The sequence below is a fragment of the Carex rostrata genome, chromosome 4, assembly GCF_964058835.1.
Source record: "Carex rostrata chromosome 4, lpCarRost1.2, whole genome shotgun sequence".
Lineage (NCBI taxonomy): Eukaryota > Viridiplantae > Streptophyta > Magnoliopsida > Poales > Cyperaceae > Carex > Carex rostrata.
Window position 1 is genome coordinate 8,021,607 of NC_135921.1, and position 22,370 is coordinate 8,043,976.

The window sequence follows — 22,370 nt, forward strand, 5'->3', positions numbered from 1 at the left end:
GACACTCCAATTGAAGGAGTTTGGAGCACTCCAGTAATGTCTCAAGATGACAAGATAATTGGGGATTTACCACCTTAATACATTACTCCAATTGAAGGTGTTTGGAACACAATAGTAATGTCACTATAGGCAAAGATATAATAGGGTATTTACAACCCTAATACAACACTCCAATTGAAGGTGTTTGGAGCACTCTAATAGTGTCTCTAGGTGACAATATAATATGGAATTTACAACCCTAATACAACTATTCAATTGAAGGTGTTTGGAGCACTCTAGTAGTGTCTCTATATGGCTAGATAATTGGGTATTTACAACCCCAATAAAACACTACAATTGTGGATGTTTGTTGCACTTTAGTGGTGTCTTCAGCTTGGAGCACTCTCGTCGTTTGAGCACTCTAGATAATAAGGCATTTACAATCCTAATACAATACTTCAATTCAAGGTGTTTGGAGCACTCTCGTAGTTGCTCGATATTGCAAGATAATCAGATATTTACAACCCCAATACAACACTCCAATTGAAGGTGTTTCGAGCACTCTAGCAGTGTCACCAAATGGCAAGATAATAGGGCATTTACAACCCCAATACAACACTCCAATTGATGTTGTTTGGAGCACTCTAGTAATTTCTCCATATGGCAGGATAATGGGGCATTTACAACCCTATGAAAACACTCTAATTGAAGGTGTTTGGAGCACTCTAGTAGTGACCCAATAAGGCAAGATAAAAGCGCGTTTACAACCCTAATACAACACTCCAATTGAAGGTGTTTGGAGCACTCTAATAGTGTCTCTAGGTGACAATATAATATGGAATTTACAACCCTAATACAACTATTCAATTGAAGGTGTTTGGAGCACTCTAGTAGTGTCTCTATATGGCTAGATAATTGGGTATTTACAACCCCAATAAAACACTACAATTGTGGATGTTTGTTGCACTTTAGTGGTGTCTTCAGCTTGGAGCACTCTCGTCGTTTGAGCACTCTAGATAATAAGGCATTTACAATCCTAATACAATACTTCAATTCAAGGTGTTTGGAGCACTCTCGTAGTTGCTCGATATTGCAAGATAATCAGATATTTACAACCCCAATACAACACTCCAATTGAAGGTGTTTCGAGCACTCTAGCAGTGTCACCAAATGGCAAGATAATAGGGCATTTACAACCCCAATACAACACTCCAATTGATGTTGTTTGGAGCACTCTAGTAATTTCTCCATATGGCAGGATAATGGGGCATTTACAACCCTATGAAAACACTCTAATTGAAGGTGTTTGGAGCACTCTAGTAGTGACCCAATAAGGCAAGATAAAAGCGCGTTTACAACCCTAATACAACACTCCAATTGAAGGTGTTTGGAGAACTCTAGTAGTGTCTCTATATGGCAAGATGATTTGACATTTACAACTCTAACACAACACTCTAATTGATGTTGTTTGGAGCACTCTAGTAGTGTCCCAATAAGGCAAGGTAATAGGGCATTGACAACCCGAATACAACACTCCAATTGAGGGTCTTTGGAGCACTCTAGTAGTGTCCTTATAGGGCAAGATAGTAGGGCTTTTACAACTGTAATACAACACTCTAATTGAAGGCATTTGGAGAACTCTAGTGGTGTCTCTATTTAGCAAGATAACAGGGCATTTACAACCCCATTACAACACTCCAATTAAAGGAGTTTGGAGGTCTCTAGTAGTGTCTCCAGTTGGCAAGATAATTGTGCATTTACAACCCTAATACAACACTTTCAATTGAAGGTGTTTGGAGCACTCAAGTAGTGTCCCAATAAGGCAAGATAATAGTGCTTTTACAACCCTAACACAACACTCCAATTGAAGGTGTTTGGAGCACTCTAGTAGTGACCTATAAGGCAAGATAAAAGCCCGTTTACAACCCTAATACAACACTCCAATTGAAGGTGTTTGGAGAATTCTAGTAGTGTCTCTATATGGCAAGATAATTGGGCATTTACAATGCTAATACAACACTCCAATTGAAGGTGTTCAGAGCACTCTAGTAGTGTCCTTATAAGACAAAATAACAGGGTATTTAGAACCCCACTACGACACTCCAATTGAAGGAGTTTGGAGCACTCTAGTAGTGTCTCAAGATGACAAGATAATAGGGCTTTTACAACCCTAACACAACACTCCAATTGAAGGTGTTTGGAGAACTATAGTAGTGTCCCTATAGCCAAAGATAATAGAGCATTTACAACCCTAAGACAACACTCCAATTGAAGGTGTTTGGAGCTCTCCAGTAGTGCCTCTAGATGACAAGATAACAGCGCATTTACAACCCCACTACGACACTCCAATTGAAGGAGTTTGGAGCACTCTTGTAATGTCTCAAGATGTCAAGATAATAGGACATTTACAACCCTAATTCAACTCTCCAATTGAAGGTGTTCGGAGCACTCTAGTAGTGTATTTATATGGCAAGATAATCGGGCATTTATAACCCTAATACAACACTCCAATTGAAGGTATTTGGAGCACTCTAGTGGTGTCCCTATAGGCAAAGATAATAGAGCATTTACAACCCTAAGACAACACTCCAATTGAAGGTGTTTGGAGCTCTCCAGTAGTGTCTCCAGATGGCAAGATAACAGGGCATTTGCAACCCCACTACGACACTCCAATTGAAGGAGTTTGGAGCACTCCAGTAATGTCTCAAGATGACAAGATAATAGGGCATTTACAGCCTTAATACAATACTCCAATTGAAGGTGTTTGGAACACTTTAGTAGTGTTCCTATAGGCAAAGATAATAGGGCATTTACAACCCTAATACAACTCTCCAATTGAAGGTGTTTGGAGCACTCTAGTAGTGTCTCCCGATGACAAAATAATGAGGCATTTACAACTCTAATACAACACTTTAATTGAAGGTATTTGCAGCACTCTAGTAGTGTCTCTATATGGCTAGATAATTGGACATTTACAACCCCAATAAAACACTACAATTGTGGATGTTTGGAGCACTCTAGTAGTGTCTCCAGATTGAAAGATAATAAGGCATTTACAACCCTAATACAATACTCCAATTCAAGGTGTTTGGAGCACTCTCGTAGTGGCTCGATATTACAAGATAATCGGACATTTACAACCCCAATACAACACTCCAATTGAAGGTGTTTGGAGCACTCTAGTAGTGTCACCAGATGGCTAGATAATGGGGGCATTTACAACCCCAATACAACACTCCAATTGATGTTGTTTGGTGCACTCTAGTAATTTTTCCATATGGCAGGATAATGGGGCATTTACAACCCTATGAAAACACTCTAATTGAAGGTGTTTGGAGCACTCTAGTAGTGACCCAATAAGGCAAGATAAAAGCGCATTTACAACCCTAATACAACACTCCAATTGAAGGTGTTTGGAGAACTCTAGTAGTGTCTCTATATGGCAAGATGATTGGACATTTACAACTCTAACACAACACTCTAATTGATGTTGTTTGGAGCACTCTAGTGTCCCAATAAGGCAAGGTAATAGGGCATTGACAACCCGAATACAACACTCCAATTGAGGGTCTTTGGAGCACTCTAGTAGTGTCCTTATAGGGCAAGATAGTAGGGCTTTTACAACCGTAATACAACACTCTAATTGAAGGCATTTGGAGAACTCTAGTGGTGTCTCTATTTAGCAAGATAACAGGGCATTTACAACCCCATTACAACACTCCAATTAAAGGAGTTTGGAGGTCTCTAGTAGTGTCTCCAGTTGGCAAGATAACAGAGCATTTACAACCCCACAACGACACTCTCTAATTGTAGGAGTTTGGAGCACTCTAGTAGTGTCTCCAGTTGGCAAGATAATAGGGAATTTACAACCCTAATAGTACACTCCAATTGAAGGTGTTTTGAGCTCTCTAGTAGTGTCTCTATATGGAAAGATAGTAGGGCATACTACTTCGGTTGTGTTCTCCAGTTGACATGGAATAGTCCTTGATAGGTCTCTCTTCTGCATTGGCTTCCACTCGGTTGGGTGGAACTTGGTTGTGGTTGTGATGTAGTGGCGGGTTCGGTGGAACTCCATCATTGGAAGACATATCGGAAGGCTTGGGCAGAATTTCCTTCGACAGGTATTGCTTCCTTACGTACTTCCTCTTGGCTGAAGTTGAGAGAGGAGGGTTAACTTCTTGTTTGAGTTTTGAGCTAGACTACATCTCGTATATCCAGCCAGTGTATGCACCTACAAGAAGAAAACAAGATATTAGGAAAGATTAAGAAAAGAGATTAAGAAAAGAAACTAAAAATTCGTAAGAAAACAAGAGATTAGACACCTTAATGACAATGTAAAAATTCGTAAGAATTTGAGAATTTTTACACCATACCCGGCAACGGCGCCAAAAAGCTTGATAGGGCGGAAATTAATGCTAATAATATTTATAACCCTAATGTCTACTCTACTATTGATTCACAAGCGTATGAATCTATCGTATAGTATAGATTGGGATGTCGATCTGTAGGGATGGTGTATTAAGAGATCTAAGATGTAAACTAAGGTCTAGGTTATCGCTTCTTTTAGGTTGGTTGATTGTGTTTTGTTTGGTTGCTCAGTTATTATACTGAATTACAACATAGGAGTAGTAGTAGATTATGTGTTATAAAGATGGGCTTCTAGGGAATCAGACATTCTATCATTCAAACTTGTTTAATCTAAGTTCTGGTTGTCATAACAATAGCACATGGTCTGTCACCAACCGCATGCTACTGTTAATACCTGTCAGTTGTAGAGTTACTCGGTAGCATGCGGCTCTGTTACCATCTGCACATGTTCTGGGTAAACAATACAAAGTCTGGTTTCAACTCCAGTCAGAATCGCACACGGTTTGATCAGAACCGTACACGCCCTGTACTGGTATCTCTGTGATCCGAGAGCTGCTAATCCTATTTTAGTGTTGTTCTCCAGTCAGTCTATTCTAGCTACACTTGAATACAACCTGTTAATTTCAAAAATTAAGATTTAAATTAACTTTTCATTTTTTACCAAAATATCATAGTTTAAAGACTGTATTGCTGACCTTCAGTAGCAGAAAGAAGGCACTACTGGCGGAGGGAGAGGCACGAGGCAATAGCGGAGGGAGAGGTGGCGGAGGCAGAGGTGGTGGAGCTAAAGAAAGGAGGGGCTGGCGGAGGGAGAGGTGGTGGAACAAGAGAGAGGAGGGTCTGGCGGAGTGAGGGACTAGCGAGAGGGGCTCACGAAAGAGAGAGAGGGGAGAGGGGAGAGGGGGAGGAGGCTGGGGCTGGATCGCATGAGATGGGGGATGCTGGGAATAAAAGAGAACTGGACTCCTCCAGTTACTGGAGTAGTGTTTCAATGTAAATTTTCGCTGATGATGATAGTCAATCCACATGCCTATTAAAGCGGATCCAACGAACATGGTTTAGTGTAATGATGTGTCACCAAAAACAGTGTAATTATATATGCAGTGTAATGATGATAGTCAATCCCTCCTTGTATTTATATATGGCCGCATAATTTGTTAACCGGGATGTTACTGTTGCATGTTTTATTCTAAAACTCACATATATACGTCCGCATTAAAATTTATATATGCAGCCGCATACCGTATATGCGGGCAGTGATCTTCTGCATACCGTATAGAAACCACATTTTATTACACTGATAGAAAGCATTGTTTTTGTCACCACACTAAATGTTGGTTCTCAAATTGATTGTAAATGATAAATTTGAGTATATAATATTGAATTAATTCATATGGAATCTAGCAGAATAATTTAATTTTCAATCTAGCAGCTTGAATCTAGAAATTCAAGTTCTTATACCCAATTAAGATTTTAATTTTCTCTGACACCGTCCGAATCAAAGCTGTTAATTTTGCATCACAAACCTTAAAAAATATAAAAGGTGTTAATTTCACTGTCATTTTATTCCCTGGTTTGTTATCAATAGAAAGCAATATTATGTGTCGTGTGCCTGCTTAATGCATTTTTCTTTTTGTCTTAAATTCCCTTGATATATATTCTAGTTGTGAGTTTAAATGATTTAGACTTTTGTCTGAACTAACTTTAACCAAGATTAGTAATTAACACTTTTAAGAGATAGAATTGACACTTGTTTGTGACACTAAATATAGGGTTCTAACACGATTAAATGACCTGGGATAAAATTGACGGAAAAAGGGTATGACATGTCACGTTAAATATGATATGACTTTGATGTTCAACTCTTTGTTGACCGGATTTTTTTTCATTAGAAAAAATAAAAATATTCCTCACCTTTTAAGTATTATTCACTAAAATTTAAATGTTTGTGGTGTTAAATTTCTAAAGTTTCTCTAAACAATTATTGTCACATGCATATGACGTGCACGTCTATTGACTTATCCGATCTTTCTGGATAACTAATGCATTAATCTTCATAAGTCGATGCATTTGGAAAATCGGAACGGGTTTATTTTGACTCAGTCAATACTCGCCCGGTCAAGAGGACCACTCGAATTAATCTGCCCACGACCATTGAGGACTCTTAATTACCCATTGCGAGTTGGTGCTGCGACATTAGAAGAGACGGAAGGCCAGGAGAGAAACGGAGAGCAACAGAGGCGTTCTATTGAAGAAAGCTGTATGGTAGATCAGTGTATTTGCTGATCTGTCAGCTGAGTCTATAGCATCAGCTGTAAATCTAGAGGCGATCTGTGGAGTCAAATTTAGCGAATTATATTGTAGTTTCTTAGTTCTATCTCAAACTTGTTTTAACTCCATTGTTGTATCACGTGTTCTTGTGCTTGGTTGCGTCGTGCACACCAGTCAAAGGTTTAATCCTATCTTATTTCGAGAAAACTAATATTATGTTAAATTATTGAGGAATAAAATCTTAGTAAATATCATCATCGGCATAGTCTAGAAAATATATAAGCTTAGCATCGTGTATAGCTGTCAAGTCATATTTGTTACCTAGCTTAATTTTTGTAAATCATTGTAATATTAAAGCACAATTAAAGTAAATATTTCAGCCACTTTAATTTTAAAAAGAGTCTAACAGTTAGTAGAAATTAGATTATAAATACTCATGTATAGTGCTTGTAAATTCAACAACAACAATCAATAAACAATATTTCATCATTCTAATCTCCCCTCTAAAAATTCTATATAAATGTATAAATTCTTTGAGAAAAAATAATTTAAAATTGTATTCATTGTCCAAGGACAATGGATCAAAGATAAAATAAAATGTTGAGAAGAACATTTCATTAATATAAATAAAGCTTTAAGTCTGCAGTCAATGTCCATATATTATTTGTGTTCAAATTAAATAATGCCACGACTAAACCCTGTTGCTGAAATTTATTATGGCAAAACGTGCAATTACATGCGCCAGTTCATTCTTTTTTTTTTCTTTCGACTAAAGATTCAAGATCAAGCTATTCAAATATTTAAGAATAATTATTTTTATTTTTGTACTGTAGTTTCATCTTTGTCCCCGCAATAATATTAGAGAAAGGTTGCACTATAGTTCACACTAATTATATGGTCCCTCATTTTCCAGTCTCGATCGCACTCGTTCCCGCATCAACCTTCATAGGTATAAATATTTGGAAAATAAGATATTAATACTTTGATGAATAACTTATTATAATCATTCATTTTTCAGTCCTCCAATGGTCTCGGCATCAACCTTAATTTCTCTAGTGAAGTAGTGGAGACCATGTATCCCCGCATCAACATTCGCCAATCGTCTCTGCATCAACATTCCTCTAACAAAAGTAGTTACCTTCATAGGAATAAATATTTCAGTAGATAGGTATAAATACTTAAGATACGATATTAATACTTGATCTATAACTTGATATAATCAAAAGCCTAAAGATTAAACTTTGTGTAATATATATACATATAAATAATTCAGTGCATAGGTATAGATACTTGCAGATTTGATATTGGTACTTTCAAACATCAGACATCATCCAACGCCATATATAAAAAAAAAATATCAAGTTTCACGGTCCCGCCAAATAGTTATGACAATATTAATATTTTTAGAAACGTGTATGATTCCCCCTCATTTAGTTTGAGTGGTCCCCCACAGATATTTATGGTGCGAGAATATTTGGGGGATTTGATTGGAGGACCATTGTTTACGTTAAAACTATTCGCCTCATAGGTATAAATACTTCCGTGCATATATATAAATACTTTTTTGCAAAGATATTAGTACTTTAGAAAAAAAAAAATTAGTGCTGGAGTTTTTGCGGCCCCCCAGACAGTTATAATAGTTATGGTGTGGGAACATTACTGTGTGAACTGAAATGCGAGGACTACTATTTAATATCCACAAAGAACTGTACCTTCCGACTTTCAAGCCTGCAACCTCCATCATCTTTTCAATAAGTTATCCTTAGTTAAAATACCCCTTCCAACAAGTCATAAAAATATTGATACTAAATTAAATATATGTTAATGTCTCGTTTTTACAAGTCAAATAAGTTTAATTTAGAATATATTTTATTCACGCCACTAATGTTTAATATTCTTTTAGCCAAAAAAATATAGAAAAATTAAAAAAATATATTATATAACCAGTAAAACTAACTCAATACTGTATTTTTATTTTGTTAAACAATCCTACATTTACATCTGCTTTAAACTGTGATTAGATTTTTTTTTTTGAGAATAAATGAGGATCAAGTCCCTATTTGTATATTAGAACTGGTAAAAAATACAGAGGTGATCAAGTCTTGAACTAAGACCCGTTTACAGAATTTTTAAAAGACGATTCAAAAGAGTTAAAGAGAGAACCAAACATTAAAACAATATAAATTTAGAAAATAACAGAAGATTAAATTTGAGGAATAAAACTCTTCAGCAGATCCTTTTTACTCTTGCCAGTATCTCAATGCAAATAATTCCATTGTTCTCAGATATGCATCATCAGTTCGGAGAGGTACAGCACATAATCCACTGAAGAAACCATGTATTGCTTGCAATGATCCAATTTGTATTGAAAATCTTTCAAGTACCAAACCAAACAATGTTCTTATCACATAACATGAAGAGAAGAGATGCTGCACTGTTTCACTGTCATACACATATTTGGTATTTGTCATCCACGTTTCACCAAATTAACGATTGTTAGTACTTTGTTCAGTACTAGCTAGCTAGCTAGCAGCCAAGCAAAAATTTTACTCTTGGTGGAACTTGCAGCTTCCATAGTCTATGAATGTGCGACACAATCAAGGGGAGTTTTTTATTGTGTAATTAATATACTAAATTCACTGTCAGTACCCCACCTTTGTTACCTTTCCATATCACATCATCAGAGTCTCCTGATATCCTTGTTGCAGCACAGCAGCACCCATTGTCTTACCTCCTCTTCCATATCCCTAAATTCCAATACTGCCCTTGAAGATAAATTGGTGGTGAAAGGTGATGTTATCTGATGAACTTGTATTACTTCTCTCAAGGAAATTGCGTGATCCACAGCATATGAAAACAATATTGGATATTTCATCTTCATAAATCCCACAACGGACATCCACATCTGCTGTTATTCTCTGGGAATAACAGGAACCTGTTATTCTCTGGGAATAACAGGAACCTGTTATTCCGATCCCAACTATTCAAACTTTTCCATGCGCAAAAACCACAACAATGTTTTTCATGCACGAATCCCAACAAAGACCAATGATTGGGGTAGGAATAACAGGTTCCTGATATTCCCAAGGAATAACAGCAGATTTATTTCCCAATTGAGAACCTTTTACTTACGAAAAGTGGTAGGAAAGTAGTGCCAGATCATGCGAGTGTACAGTCTTATTTAGCAAATAATCTTAATGTAATCTAAGGACATGTAATTTCCGTCAACCTTCAAAAAAAAAAAATTGCTGATGTGTAAAGAAACTTTTTAACGACTTCTTATTTGAACAAATACATTTAATAAATGATAAATGACTTGTAGTTTTGGAACTACGATAGGTCAATTGGTTAGGGTAAAAAATCCCACTAGAGATCATGAGACTCTGCCAATGAGAAATGGCCTAATGTGTAAAACTTTTTAAACTGGTCGCATTACAATTTAGACACATGTCACCATAATTTCCAGGAGTACTGTTCTACATTTGTCATCTTCAGTGTAGTGCACACAAAAAACTTTTTTTTTTTTTATGCTCTAGTTATTATAATTACTACAATTTGGGACACATATATCATACAAGTTTGAATGTGCTCACATTATGTGAAGGCCGTTTTACTAATTTTTTTATTAAAGTATACTACAATTCTATCTTAGCCAGGATTTTGTATTGTAGGTGGGGCCGGGATAACAGGATGACTTGAATAAACAAACATGACTAACCAATTATATTAAACTTTCCACAAAAATTGTTTACAGCTGCCTTCCTAATGACTGTTCAACTCTTTGATCTATAAATGCCATCCATAAATGAAGAAATAAAGCAAGAAGCAGAAAATATAATTTCCAGAAACAACTTCTCAGGAACTAAATTATCTTCTTCTTAATCTACAACATAATCTTATGGAGAAATACAGCATGCCGCCGCCTTGTAAGGGGAGTACAGTCACAGTACTAAGCATTGATGGAGGTGGAATTAGAGGACTTATTCCAGCCACTATTCTTGTCTGCCTTGAATCTCAGCTCCAGGTATATCAATCACTACTGAAACCAGTTCAGTGGATATCAGTTATCAGAATATTTGTTTTGGTTCTGTTAGTGTATAAGCTTATTCTTTTTTTTGAGTCCATAATAATATGAATATGTACATGTAAAAGTGTTCATGAACAACCAAGGATAGTGAATACATCTCTGACTTGCTATTATTAATTATTGTATAATAAATTATTTGACGTACTAGTAACTCCCAATCTCTTTCAGTCTTACTAATTATTTGGAGCTACTTTCACCAGTTGCTTTTAGAATGAGAGTAAAATGCTGCCAGTTTTTTTTTTTAATCTAAATTAGAGAACATCTTGTATCTCCATTGCAAATTTTCTATTAAGGTAAATGTCTGGAACTGTCAGTACATAACTGTACCTGCTTCAACCTTAGATAAAGGAATGACTTCTTAATGTTTCCTTTAAATATGCAACATGTCACATATGTAGAAGATCGATGGTCGACCAAGTGCAAGGCTAGCTGATTACTTTGATGTTATAACTGGCACAAGCACCGGAGGTTTGATCGCCACAATGTTGACAGTCCCTAACAAGGAAAATCGTCCCCTTTTCACTGCAGATGAAATCGTCCAGTTTTATGTCGATAAAGGCCCTTCCATTTTTCATGAAAAGACGTATGTTCATAATTTGCATGGTTTATGAAACTTTGAAATTGTTAGTACTACTTTATTTCATAGTCTAATAAAATGGGTCAGTCATGATTGATAGCAGGGTACCATTCAATTGGAAAATGTTAGAAAGTTTTAACTCAATTTTCTCTTCCTCATCTAATTTGGCGTTCCATACTTGAATAAGATAATAGACATGCATACCTTGAGACATACTAGTCTTCCAAAAAGTTTTTCAATGAAATATCTTTAAAAGACACGCATAAAATATCATGCTGTTTTTTTTTTTTACATGTAGGGGTTTCTTTTCTTTTATAGAAAATCCGTTCAAAAGAAAATTCACAGGGCCAAAATATGATGGCACTGATTTGCATTCAGAAATAAAAAAAAATATTGAACGAAACTACCATAAGTGAAACGTTGACCAACTTAGTCATCCCAACATTTGACATCAAGGATCTTGAACAAGTCATCTTCACAACCATCGATGTGAGTGTATTTATTCAATTGTTTTCCTTTCCATATCTCAGATTGATCCAAATTGACTCATGATAAGCAAAATTCATGTCTAATCCAAACAGAAAAAGAACAAGTACCTGATTAATATCCAATTTAATATATACATTGTGTACGTACAGGGACGAAAGGAAAATTCCTTGAAGAATGCACTCCTATCGGATGTGTGTATCGGTACTTCTGCAGCACCGACATTTTTTCCAGGACACTACTTCCAGACAAGGGATTATCAGGGGAATACTCAAGATTATAATCTTATTGATGGTGGCGTAGCTGCTAATAATCCTGTCAGTAAACATGCATGCACTATTCAATTCAATTTTCTCAAGAATACAACTTTCTCAGAGTAGACACTCTCTGTATATGCAACTTAACACACCCGTGGAACTTAACCTTACGTACAGCATTAATTAAGACTTCATTACCTTTGAAACACTTTACAATAAAAAATGGTACTCAAATAATTTATCAAGCATATATAATGATTAAGAACATCCGAACATGGCCTTAATAAACTTATCAGATGTTTAATTTGTGTTACATCTATATAATTTAGATGATGTAGATAATTTTGATAACTCAAATGCTTCTATTTAATTTCATATTAAGGGAGATTAACCATACTTTGAAACTGTTAGAGCTTTTATTGTGTTATTTATATATATTACTATCAAAATCAATTGTTTCGAATTACTTAAGTACTTATTAATTAAGCTTCTAATACACGATTACAGACAGAAGTAGCAATCTCTCACATTTCACAACAAATATTCATGGAAAATCCCTACTTTGCTGGCATCACACCCGAGGATTACGGCAAGTTCATTATCATCTCACTTGGTACAGGCAGTGCTAAGGAGGAGGGTACATACAATGCAAACGATACTGCCAAATGGGGTCAACTTCAATGGCTGTACCACAACGGAAAGAACCCCTTGATCGACTCCTTTTTGCATGCAAGCTCCGCTCTTGTTGATGCAAACTTATCTGTATTCATTACAATACTTGACTCTTACAAAAATTACCTACGCATACAGGTATCTATTTTTAATTCAAGTGATATTAATCTTCCACAAAGAATATACAGGAGTTTATAAAAGCATGAATCTGACCTGATATTCTGGTAATTCATTTTTAAAGACGAATGCATTGACAGGTGACACTTCATCTGTAGACAACTCAAAAGTTGACTCTTACAAAAATTACCTACGCATACAGGTATCTATTTTTAATTCAAGTGATATTAATCTTCCACAAAGAATATACAGGAGTTTATAAAAGCAAGAATCTGACCTTATATTCTGGTAATTCATTTTTAAAGACGAATGCATTGACGGGTGACACTGCATCTGTAGACAACTCAACTAAAACGAATTTGGAAAATTTAATCGAAGTTGGGAAAAAACTCTTGAAGTCGCAAGTGGCTGAAGTCGATGTTAGGACGGGGATATACCAGCCAGCTGACGGTCGTGAAACAAATGAAAAAGCACTTGAGGAATTGGCCAAGAAATTGTCCAGCGAGAGACAGCTAAGGATTAAAAAAATGAACAGCAAGATATAAGGGTGAGTACTGCACTTGTGGGATTTTCTTTTGTGGGATTCAGTTGTTCCTTTCATATTTATGCGTGTGTTTTTGCTCTAAATTAAGGTAACAGTTGTGTTTGGACAGGGTGAGTACTGCACTTGTGGGATTTTCTTTTGTGGGATTCAGTTGTTCCTTTCATATTTATGCGTGTGTTTTTGCTCTAAATTAAGGTAACAGTTGTGTTTGGACAGGGTGAGTACTGCACTTGTGGGATTTTCTTTTGTGGGATTCAGTTGTTCCTTTCATATTTATGCGTGTGTTTTTGCTCTAAATTAAGGTAACAGTTGTGTTTGGACAGGGTGAGTACTGCACTTGTGGGATTTTCTTTTGTGGGATTCAGTTGTTCCTTTCATATTTATGCGTGTGTTTTTGCTCTAAATTAAGGTAACAGCTGTGTTTGGACATTGTGAGTACTGTACTTGTGACTTTCATTAAAGAAAACCTATATATTTATGTTTCTACCTACGGGCTTTTCTCAAAAAATATATATGTGTGTGTGTGTGTGTGTGTGTTTGTGTTTCTGTCTGCTTTCAGAGGCATTAATTTTTTACAGTGGTATAGTTAATAACCTCCCAGATATAAAGTTGGCAGCATTAAAGCAGCCAAGATAAATCAGAGTGGTTATTTTTTAGAAGTGTAAGAAATCGAGAATTCAGTGAAAATCGTCTTTCTAAGATCTTTTGCGGTTCCTTGCCCATGCAACTCAAATTTCCTTAGCAATCTAGTATCTCGACTAAAGAACTGATTCTCTCGCTTGAAATCAAATAAGATATTTGTTTCTCTCTCTTGTTTCTTTCTCTGTAATCACTATCTTGGAAGTTTGGATATATTTTGTGTATTGTTGAGAGAAATTAAGAGAGAGCTTTAAATTGATATATAATATGAATAGATTTGTGTGAAACAATCATTCTGATAAGTTCAAAACTTTCAGCCCCATGAATTTTGATCGAACCGGTTATGACCCTGATCAGTGCTCTCTATTAGGGGTGTCAATGGATATGAATCGGGTGAAAGTATTATCATACACTTACCCGTTAAATTAAAGAAAGAAACTATATACTGACCCGTACACAATAAGCTAATGAGAAAATTCTTACCCGTACCCGTTTATCGAATATGGTACGGATCAGGTACATGGATAACATTGGCACCTATACTCTCTATTGCGAGTCCAGTGCCCTGCCCAGGTTTGTTGCCCGGCCATGTACTAATTACATGTCTTGATTGAGCCCATTAATAGTTGTACAAATTAAGGAGAATGCGTTGAGTGAGAGGCACAAGATAATAATTATTTAAAGAAGAACTATAATTGGGAGCTTGAGTGCATGAGAAGAAAGGCGAGAGCCAAAAGAAAATTAGATGGGATGAAATTATTATGCTAGGTTTACAAGTTGATTGACAAATATTTAAAGGATTATAAGTTGTGTTTTTATAGTTTTGGCTAAGTTTAGCATAGTTGGCTAAGACAATGTAGATGCAAGTTCGAAATCTGGTACCAGTTAGAATTTATACAAGAAAAACCTCAAACTTTTATTTACTCAAAAACACTCAACCTTTAATATGATTTTTAGAATTTGAAGAGAAAATCATCAGTTCCGAAACAGATTAAATTCACGAAATTCCACCTTTTTCCATAATCCACATCTTTTTCCTTTTTTTTCCCACATCTCAAAGTGAAAAAACATATATAGACTTATCAGTTTTAGCATTGATACTAATTTAGAAGCAAAACAAATGGGCCTAGAACAAATAACATAACCAAAGCAGAAACCAACTCTTTTGAAAGCCCAACGTTTGGATCATTAAAAGATTAACTATTAAGCCCACAAAGTAAAACTAATAGCAAGCTCACGAAATGATTCATATGCTTAACCTTAATATCATTAAATTGGTTTTAAATGATAAATTTAAATTTATATATTGAACTAATTATTATGGAATCAAGCAGAATAATTCAATTTTCAATCTTTTGATCTCCTATAAAATAAAATTGAAACACTTAGTTTGTGAGCTTGAATCTAGAAAGTCGAGTTCTTTGTTTAATACCCAATTAAGCTTATAAAATCTTCTCAATGAACTTAAATATATATTGACTTTACTCTAAAACATATGAATATGTTTCTTTCGGCTTTTAATTTACAAAAAGTGCATGGGACAATATGGCCATCTATGGACACCTAGTTTAATGGGAATTTGAATCCTCTGCATCAACACAAATTTTGAGTTTAAATTTGGGTCGTTCAGTTTAAATCCACACTAATATCAAAGGCCCCATGCATTATAAACATGCTGCAGATTTGTTTGAATTATAACCAGTACATTAATGCAGAGGATGCAGATTTGTTTAATGGACGACCCCTATCCCTACCATGATAAATTTATTAGGTGGGTATGTTTGAAAATGAATAGTTCTTCCAAAAAAAATGTTTAAAATGAACGTCACAGCTAGCTAACCATTATTTTATAAAATTCACCATTTTTAAAAACACATTCGAAATTTTATATACATTTTGTCATACAATTCAAATTTTGGCTCAACAAAAAAATTCTATATTTTTTTACGAAAGTAAAATATAACAAACAAAATTTCAACATTTTTCTCACTTTAGAATTTTTTTTTTTTACAATTTAATAAAAAAATTCCAATTTTTCAATCACTAATTCAAAATTCCTACAAAAAAAATTACAATTATAATTTTTGAAATGACATAACAAAAATTCCCCTATGTTTTTTTTCAGTTTACAATATTTATACAATTTTTCCATAACTTATTAACATTCAAAATTTCAATGAACAATTTAAAATTCAAAAATTATAATTAACATACCTTCCCTTCATTATTTGTGACAAATTACGTAAACGAATATATTTTTGTCGCTCACAAATACAAATTAAAATATATCACTTTACAATAATTGTAAATATTTACTATTTAGAACATTACACACGAGAAAGAGGAAAAAGGCAGAACCAAATCCTAATTAAATGCTATAGATTTAGCAAATAGATACGATTAGTGTGTATTGCTAGGTTTCGCTTTGGGCCGAAAACTGAGAATAGATCTGTCGTAAGTCGTAACAGGACTTTTCCCCTTCAAAGTTCAAACCATCATTCGTCTCCAAAGTTGTACATTTAATGTGGGCTCCAATTTTCAATTTTCAGTCTTAAGTTCAGCTTAAATAAAAGACTTTCTCTCACAAATGCTGCTCTGTAACAACCTGCCTTCGCTTTCACAACCAAAGCATTATTTTGTCAATGCCATGTTTCGGATCCGGTAAAGTAACTCAATTTTTTTTTATTTGGTTTAAAATTGGGCAGTAAGAGTCAAGGAGTGTGGTTAAAATTCATGAGGCAACTTGAACAGGAATGGATAGCTTTAAGATTCGTACTAATTTGTAATTGACAGTTTGATTTAAAATTTAATTCTAGAGTTGGGCTGAGTTTGCATCTTAGGAGGTGCATGTTTAGAGGTTAACTATGGGAGGGACAATTCCGACATTAATAGGTTTTTTAGACTATTGAAGAGTTCGAATGTAGAAAGTCATGCAAATATGTGCACAAAATTAAGAATGGGCTCGTTTCCTTTTTCATTAGATATTTAAGCCTAGCTAGAGATGTTGTTCGTTAACATTTTCTTTTAACTTCCGTAAATTTGTTTAGTTTCTTTAATTGCTTATTTTTTTGAAAACCGATTCCTTAACGCTAATTTAAATTTCTTTAGGTATTTTTCGGTTGAAATTTTAGTTTATGTCTGAATTGTATCTTTATTATATAAATATCTTTAGACTTTACCCACAAATAAAATAACCGAACATGAATTCTTTATCCTAGATTAAAATTTAATTTCATAATTGTGTTCGAATAATCACAATCATTTAACATTATTAATTTAAATTTGTTAAATATAAAGTAATATGATATTGAAAATTAAGAGTAGGCGCTTATCTCTTTGTAGGTCCGCTCATAAGTTTAAAAAAAACACACACACACATTTTTTGACAAAGAGATGATTTATGATTTTTTTTTTCAAATTACGAGGCCGGATTGTGAGTACTACTTAGTATTCAGTTTCATCCTTTATAACGAGTAAAAAAAATATAACTATTAAAAATGACTCATCATATCGCGGATTTTTCCTTAATAAGGGCAGCCTCAATTATTCTGTTTAATATATAGACAACTTGTAATTAGCAGATTTAGAGTACAGTAAAAAAAATTATTTTTTAATACAATCGTTAGTTAGAACACTAACCTTATAAATAAATAAAAAAATAAAAAAATAAAAAGAAGAAGAAGAAGATAAACCTCAATTCGTCAAAATTGTTCCTGCAAACTTTTATTTATCTCACTCATTCTAACAACTTTTATTTAAATATTTTTCATATGATTTGCTCTTTTCCATGTCCTAATCATTAATCACAATATCTCTGCTTCATCTACAATCTACATTCTAGAATAATGTGGTTTCTACTTTATTTTTTTCTTTTTCTATTTGATACATTTTGAGATATTTCTCACCTTGTACATCCAACTACTGAGCCTTGTCCTTTTTATAACCACAAAAATCTACTTTTCAATGAGACTTGTAGATTGGACTTGGTAAATTATTCTTGCATTCAGTTGGCATGCGTTAAGACCATGAAAAAAAAGCTTCTAAGTATTAAATGAAAAATAAATCTTAACACGTGCATTGCCTATAAACGAACTGTCTCTGTCTGAACATATTTTTAGAGAATTTTATTAGCATGCGTTCAATTTCATCATTTGATACTTGTAAAAAAACAATTTTAATTGATCCGTCATAACGGTTGAACGTTTTTTTTTTAAGTTATATATAATATTAACTCCGTCTGTGTAATTTCTACACAACCTATTCCAGGTCATGAAAAGTAAGGAGAGTTCGTGATAGACTTGACGAGCCAGTGGTAAAAAAAATAGCCTCTTTATGGAAATGAAATCCTCACGAATTGGGTAGGAGTAATAATAGGATGAGTGACCTTCTAAGAAGTCCATATGTTGCTAATTCCGGTTGTGTTTCATTTCTAACCTACCCAACTTGTTTGAAAATAAAGGCTTTGAAAAAAGAGAAGAAGAAAGTTTATATATAATATTATCAAATATTATATTATTGTTTACAAAATTCAATTGAATAAATGGCATTTTCTTTTTGAGAGAATATATGGCATCTACTTCGTATATTGGTGGCAGAAAAATGATACCACTCTGCAGATAAATAGGAGACTAGGAGTTGATGAAAAGATCCATAATTTATTGTCAAATTTCTGCTCTTTGACCCAGGCACATGAAGTTCACCAGCATATGATAGCCTTTTGACCTTGTTTTTCTAAGGTTAGGCAGTTTCTTTCGTCTGATATATTTGAAGGAGAAAACTAGGTCTGAATCTGATGTTTGTTATTTAATTATGGCGTCTATCTAGGTGCTAGTGTGATAGAGGAAGAGCAGATCTTTGTTTTTCTACGAGAACTAAAAATATACGATCACAATAACAGCCGACATTTTTATTTTTACCCTATTAAAAAATTATTTTAATAATAATAACCAAAGTTTAGTAATAATTTTAAAAATACTCCACCCGTGGAATTTTTTCACGGGTTGGAATTTTAATTCTAATTTTTTTTTATAAAATAGAAATTTATTTTTATTTTTTGTATTGAAATATTAGAAATGTTGGATATATTTCTTTGAAAATAGATGGAATACAATATAATTTGATTTATTAGAAAGACTGTAACAAATAACCCGGATCAATATTTTTCAGGCCGGATTTTTCGCGGCTGTAAGAAAAAGTAATATATTTCTTTATGTGTTATTGGAAAAAAAATAAAAATGCTTAGATTCTGAGTTATTGATCCCGGTTCAAAAGTCACTTCTATGTAATCTAGAAAATATTGTGATCCTTCTAGGACATTTAATTTATAAAAAATTGTATCTATTTTGAGAATTCTTTTTGAATAATAATTATTAAATAACTTAAAGTTTTTGTTTTTTTTTCAAAAATAGATACAATTTTTCATAAATTAAATATCCTAGAAGGATCACAATATTTTCTAGATTACATAGAAGTGACTTTTGAACCGGGATCAATAACTCAGAATCTAAGCATTTTTATTTTTTTCCAATAACACATAAAGAAATATATTAATTTTTCTTACAGCCGCGAAAAATCCGGCCTGAAAAATATTGATCAAGATTATTTGTTACAGTCTTTCTAATAAATCAAATTATATTGTATTCCATCTATTTTCAAAGAAATATATCCAACATTTCTAATATTTCAATACAAAAAAAAAAAATCTGTTTTATAAAAAAAAAATTGGAATTAAAATTCCACGGGTGAGGTATTTTTAAAATTATTACTAAACTTTGGTTATTATTATTAAAATATTTTTTTAATGGGGTAAAAATAAAAATGTCGGCAATAACAGAGCTTTAAATTGAAGAAATTAAAGCAAGTACCTTCATAATTACCAGCTAAAATATTTATCCTTTTCTGGTAGGTGGGCCCAACTACTTACTAAACCCCCTCAATAGAAATATTATTAGAAGTGAAGAAGCACGGGTTAATTATGAAGCGAGATTGAAAATTTAATATTTTTTTCTTTATTAAAAAATAAATTGGTATTAATTATTGTAAAAATTTAAAACATTAAAGAATAAAAATGCAAGTTTTTAATTTATAAAATTAGTTAACCATCCTTTTCCCTCTGCTTCCATCGTCCCCTGTTCGGCCGTTAAACGCATTTTTCCCCAAAAATATGATATAACAACTAACACTTAACAGGAATTGGTATCCTCTGCGTTAACTCAAAAGGGAATCTTTTGAGTTAATGAATCTTGACCATTCGATCTATTTTAAGATTCGTGCAAATAAGATATGCACTAATATTAAAGGTTCCATATATCATGAGCAAGGACCGAATTAGCTCCATTTAAAATCAGACGGTTGAGATTCATTAACTCAAAAGGTTCCTTTTTGAGTTAATGCAGAGGATACGCACTCTGCTCCACTTAACAGTGGCCTGAGGCTAACGCTCCAATAAAGTAAACAACGCGAAACACATGCCATGATATACAGTTAGATATAGTTCTCAAAATTTAGGATAACAGAGACAGCTAGTGGTGTAAACGGAGTGGATTCGGAGCGAATAATACTAATGTCATATCTATATCCATCTTTCAATGAGCAGATACAATAGTAAATAGATATCAAAATTTAAAATTAAATCCGTCTTAAATGCATACGGATACAGAGTAAATAATCTACAAATAAGGATACGAAACGAATAATTGTCGGATAATTGAGTTATACATTTTAAGATACAAAGGAGTGTCTTGTTGTTGTTTTGAAACAATGGCTAAAACTAATTTAACAGAGACTAAAAACATACTACATTCATGGGCTAAAGTCTTTAATAGAAAAGAATTGAGAGTGAAAAAATAGAGGTAAAAATGAAAGAAAATAGCGTTATTGTAGCACCATCACTAACGAAAAATAAATTAAATTGGAAACCGTATCGTATTATCATTTATCCCACAACCAAAACTGAAATGAATATGTGATAATTATATAACAACTTCTATCCAAAGCAGTAAAGTCAGAACTGGTTAGGAGCAATTTCGGATCCGAATAATTGCGGATACGGATATTCACTTTCATGAAATTATTCGTATCTGTATCTGCTATTATTTCACCATATGCAAAAAAATATCCGTATATGTATCCGCAATTATTTGTATATGTTTAATCCGGATTTGAATAATCTCCGGATACGGAGCGGATTATCTGTATCTGTTTACATCCCTAGAACAGCGGATTATTTTGGGAAATTTTATAAAATAACCTTTCTTCCAAAAAAATCTAACAAAATACCCTCTCTTAAATTTTTTTTTGACAAAATAACTTTGTAAAATCCACCAAAATAAAAGTATTTCCTCCCCTGAGTTTACTTCCATTCTTTTCTCTCTTCGCCTTCCCCAGCAAAGGATGAAGTCCAATATGTTCTTCCTCAGAAAGAAAAAAAAAAAATTCCAATCCGTTCCAGTGTTCTCCGACTCGCATCCCTATAATGGTGAGCAATATCTTCACCGTTGATTTTAAATGTTTAAATCTCAAAATTGTCAGCTCTAATATAAACCTATCTTTGCATGATCAATTTTAGTTTGATTCATAATTTTATCCAATCGTGCTAGCCCAAATAAAATTTAATTTTCAAATTTGTAAACTAGCTTGAGTTTGATTATTTAAGGGTACTCGAGCTAATTTGCTCAAATCAAGATATCTTAAATTTAAATAAATTTAAATAAAGAACGAGCATTCAAAGACTAATTATGAATGAAATTAAATATAGCAGAATCACAAAATTTTAGTTCATGTATTAAAATTGGAAGGATTCAGGTGCAACTCCATGCGCATAATTAATTATAAGCAAAAGAAGACTAGAAGAGTACAAAAATTGTATTAATAGGACAAATACAGTAAGCATTCATGTCACGTTTTCAACTGTTTTCATATATATAAAACCCAAAAATATTACTAATTACTATATCAACAAAACAAAAAAGAATACAAAAACATAAAATATCACTACAAAATATTAAAATCATAAATATAAACTATTTTCGTAGCCTTCTTTTAACCTTCTATTCTTGTCTCAAACTCTCTAAATTTTTGCAATAAAAAATATACATTTAAAAAGTAATAAAATGAAGTGGACAACTTCACATTAAAAAAATATCAAATAATAACTACTAAATTCTAGACAATCAACAAAATAGTTTACTATTCATATGTCGCCAACCAAAATTGGTTCGTCTTTCAACAATGTCTAATATTGCTGTGATTAACAAAACATCCAATATGAAAAGAAATTAATTATTAGAATTATAGTAAACATCATCACGACACAATTAATATTCAAAATTATAGTATATTATTCCATGAAATTCCTATGTTATCCATGATCCA

At 33.5% G+C, this 22,370-nt stretch overlaps 1 protein-coding gene across 1 annotated transcript; it reads left to right on the top strand.

Moving 5' to 3' along the window:
- The first annotated feature begins 10,511 nt into the window (after positions 1–10,511).
- Positions 10,512–13,359, top strand: LOC144553229 (patatin-like protein 2). Its single transcript, XM_078301327.1, has 7 exons — positions 10,512–10,642; positions 11,104–11,292; positions 11,921–12,144; positions 12,437–12,446; positions 12,533–12,835; positions 12,939–13,016; positions 13,120–13,359. Exons 1-7 carry the CDS (start codon positions 10,517–10,519, stop codon positions 13,357–13,359), a joined length of 1,170 nt encoding a protein of 389 aa, XP_078157453.1. The 5' UTR covers positions 10,512–10,516.
- Positions 13,360–22,370: the final 9,011 nt, after the last annotated feature.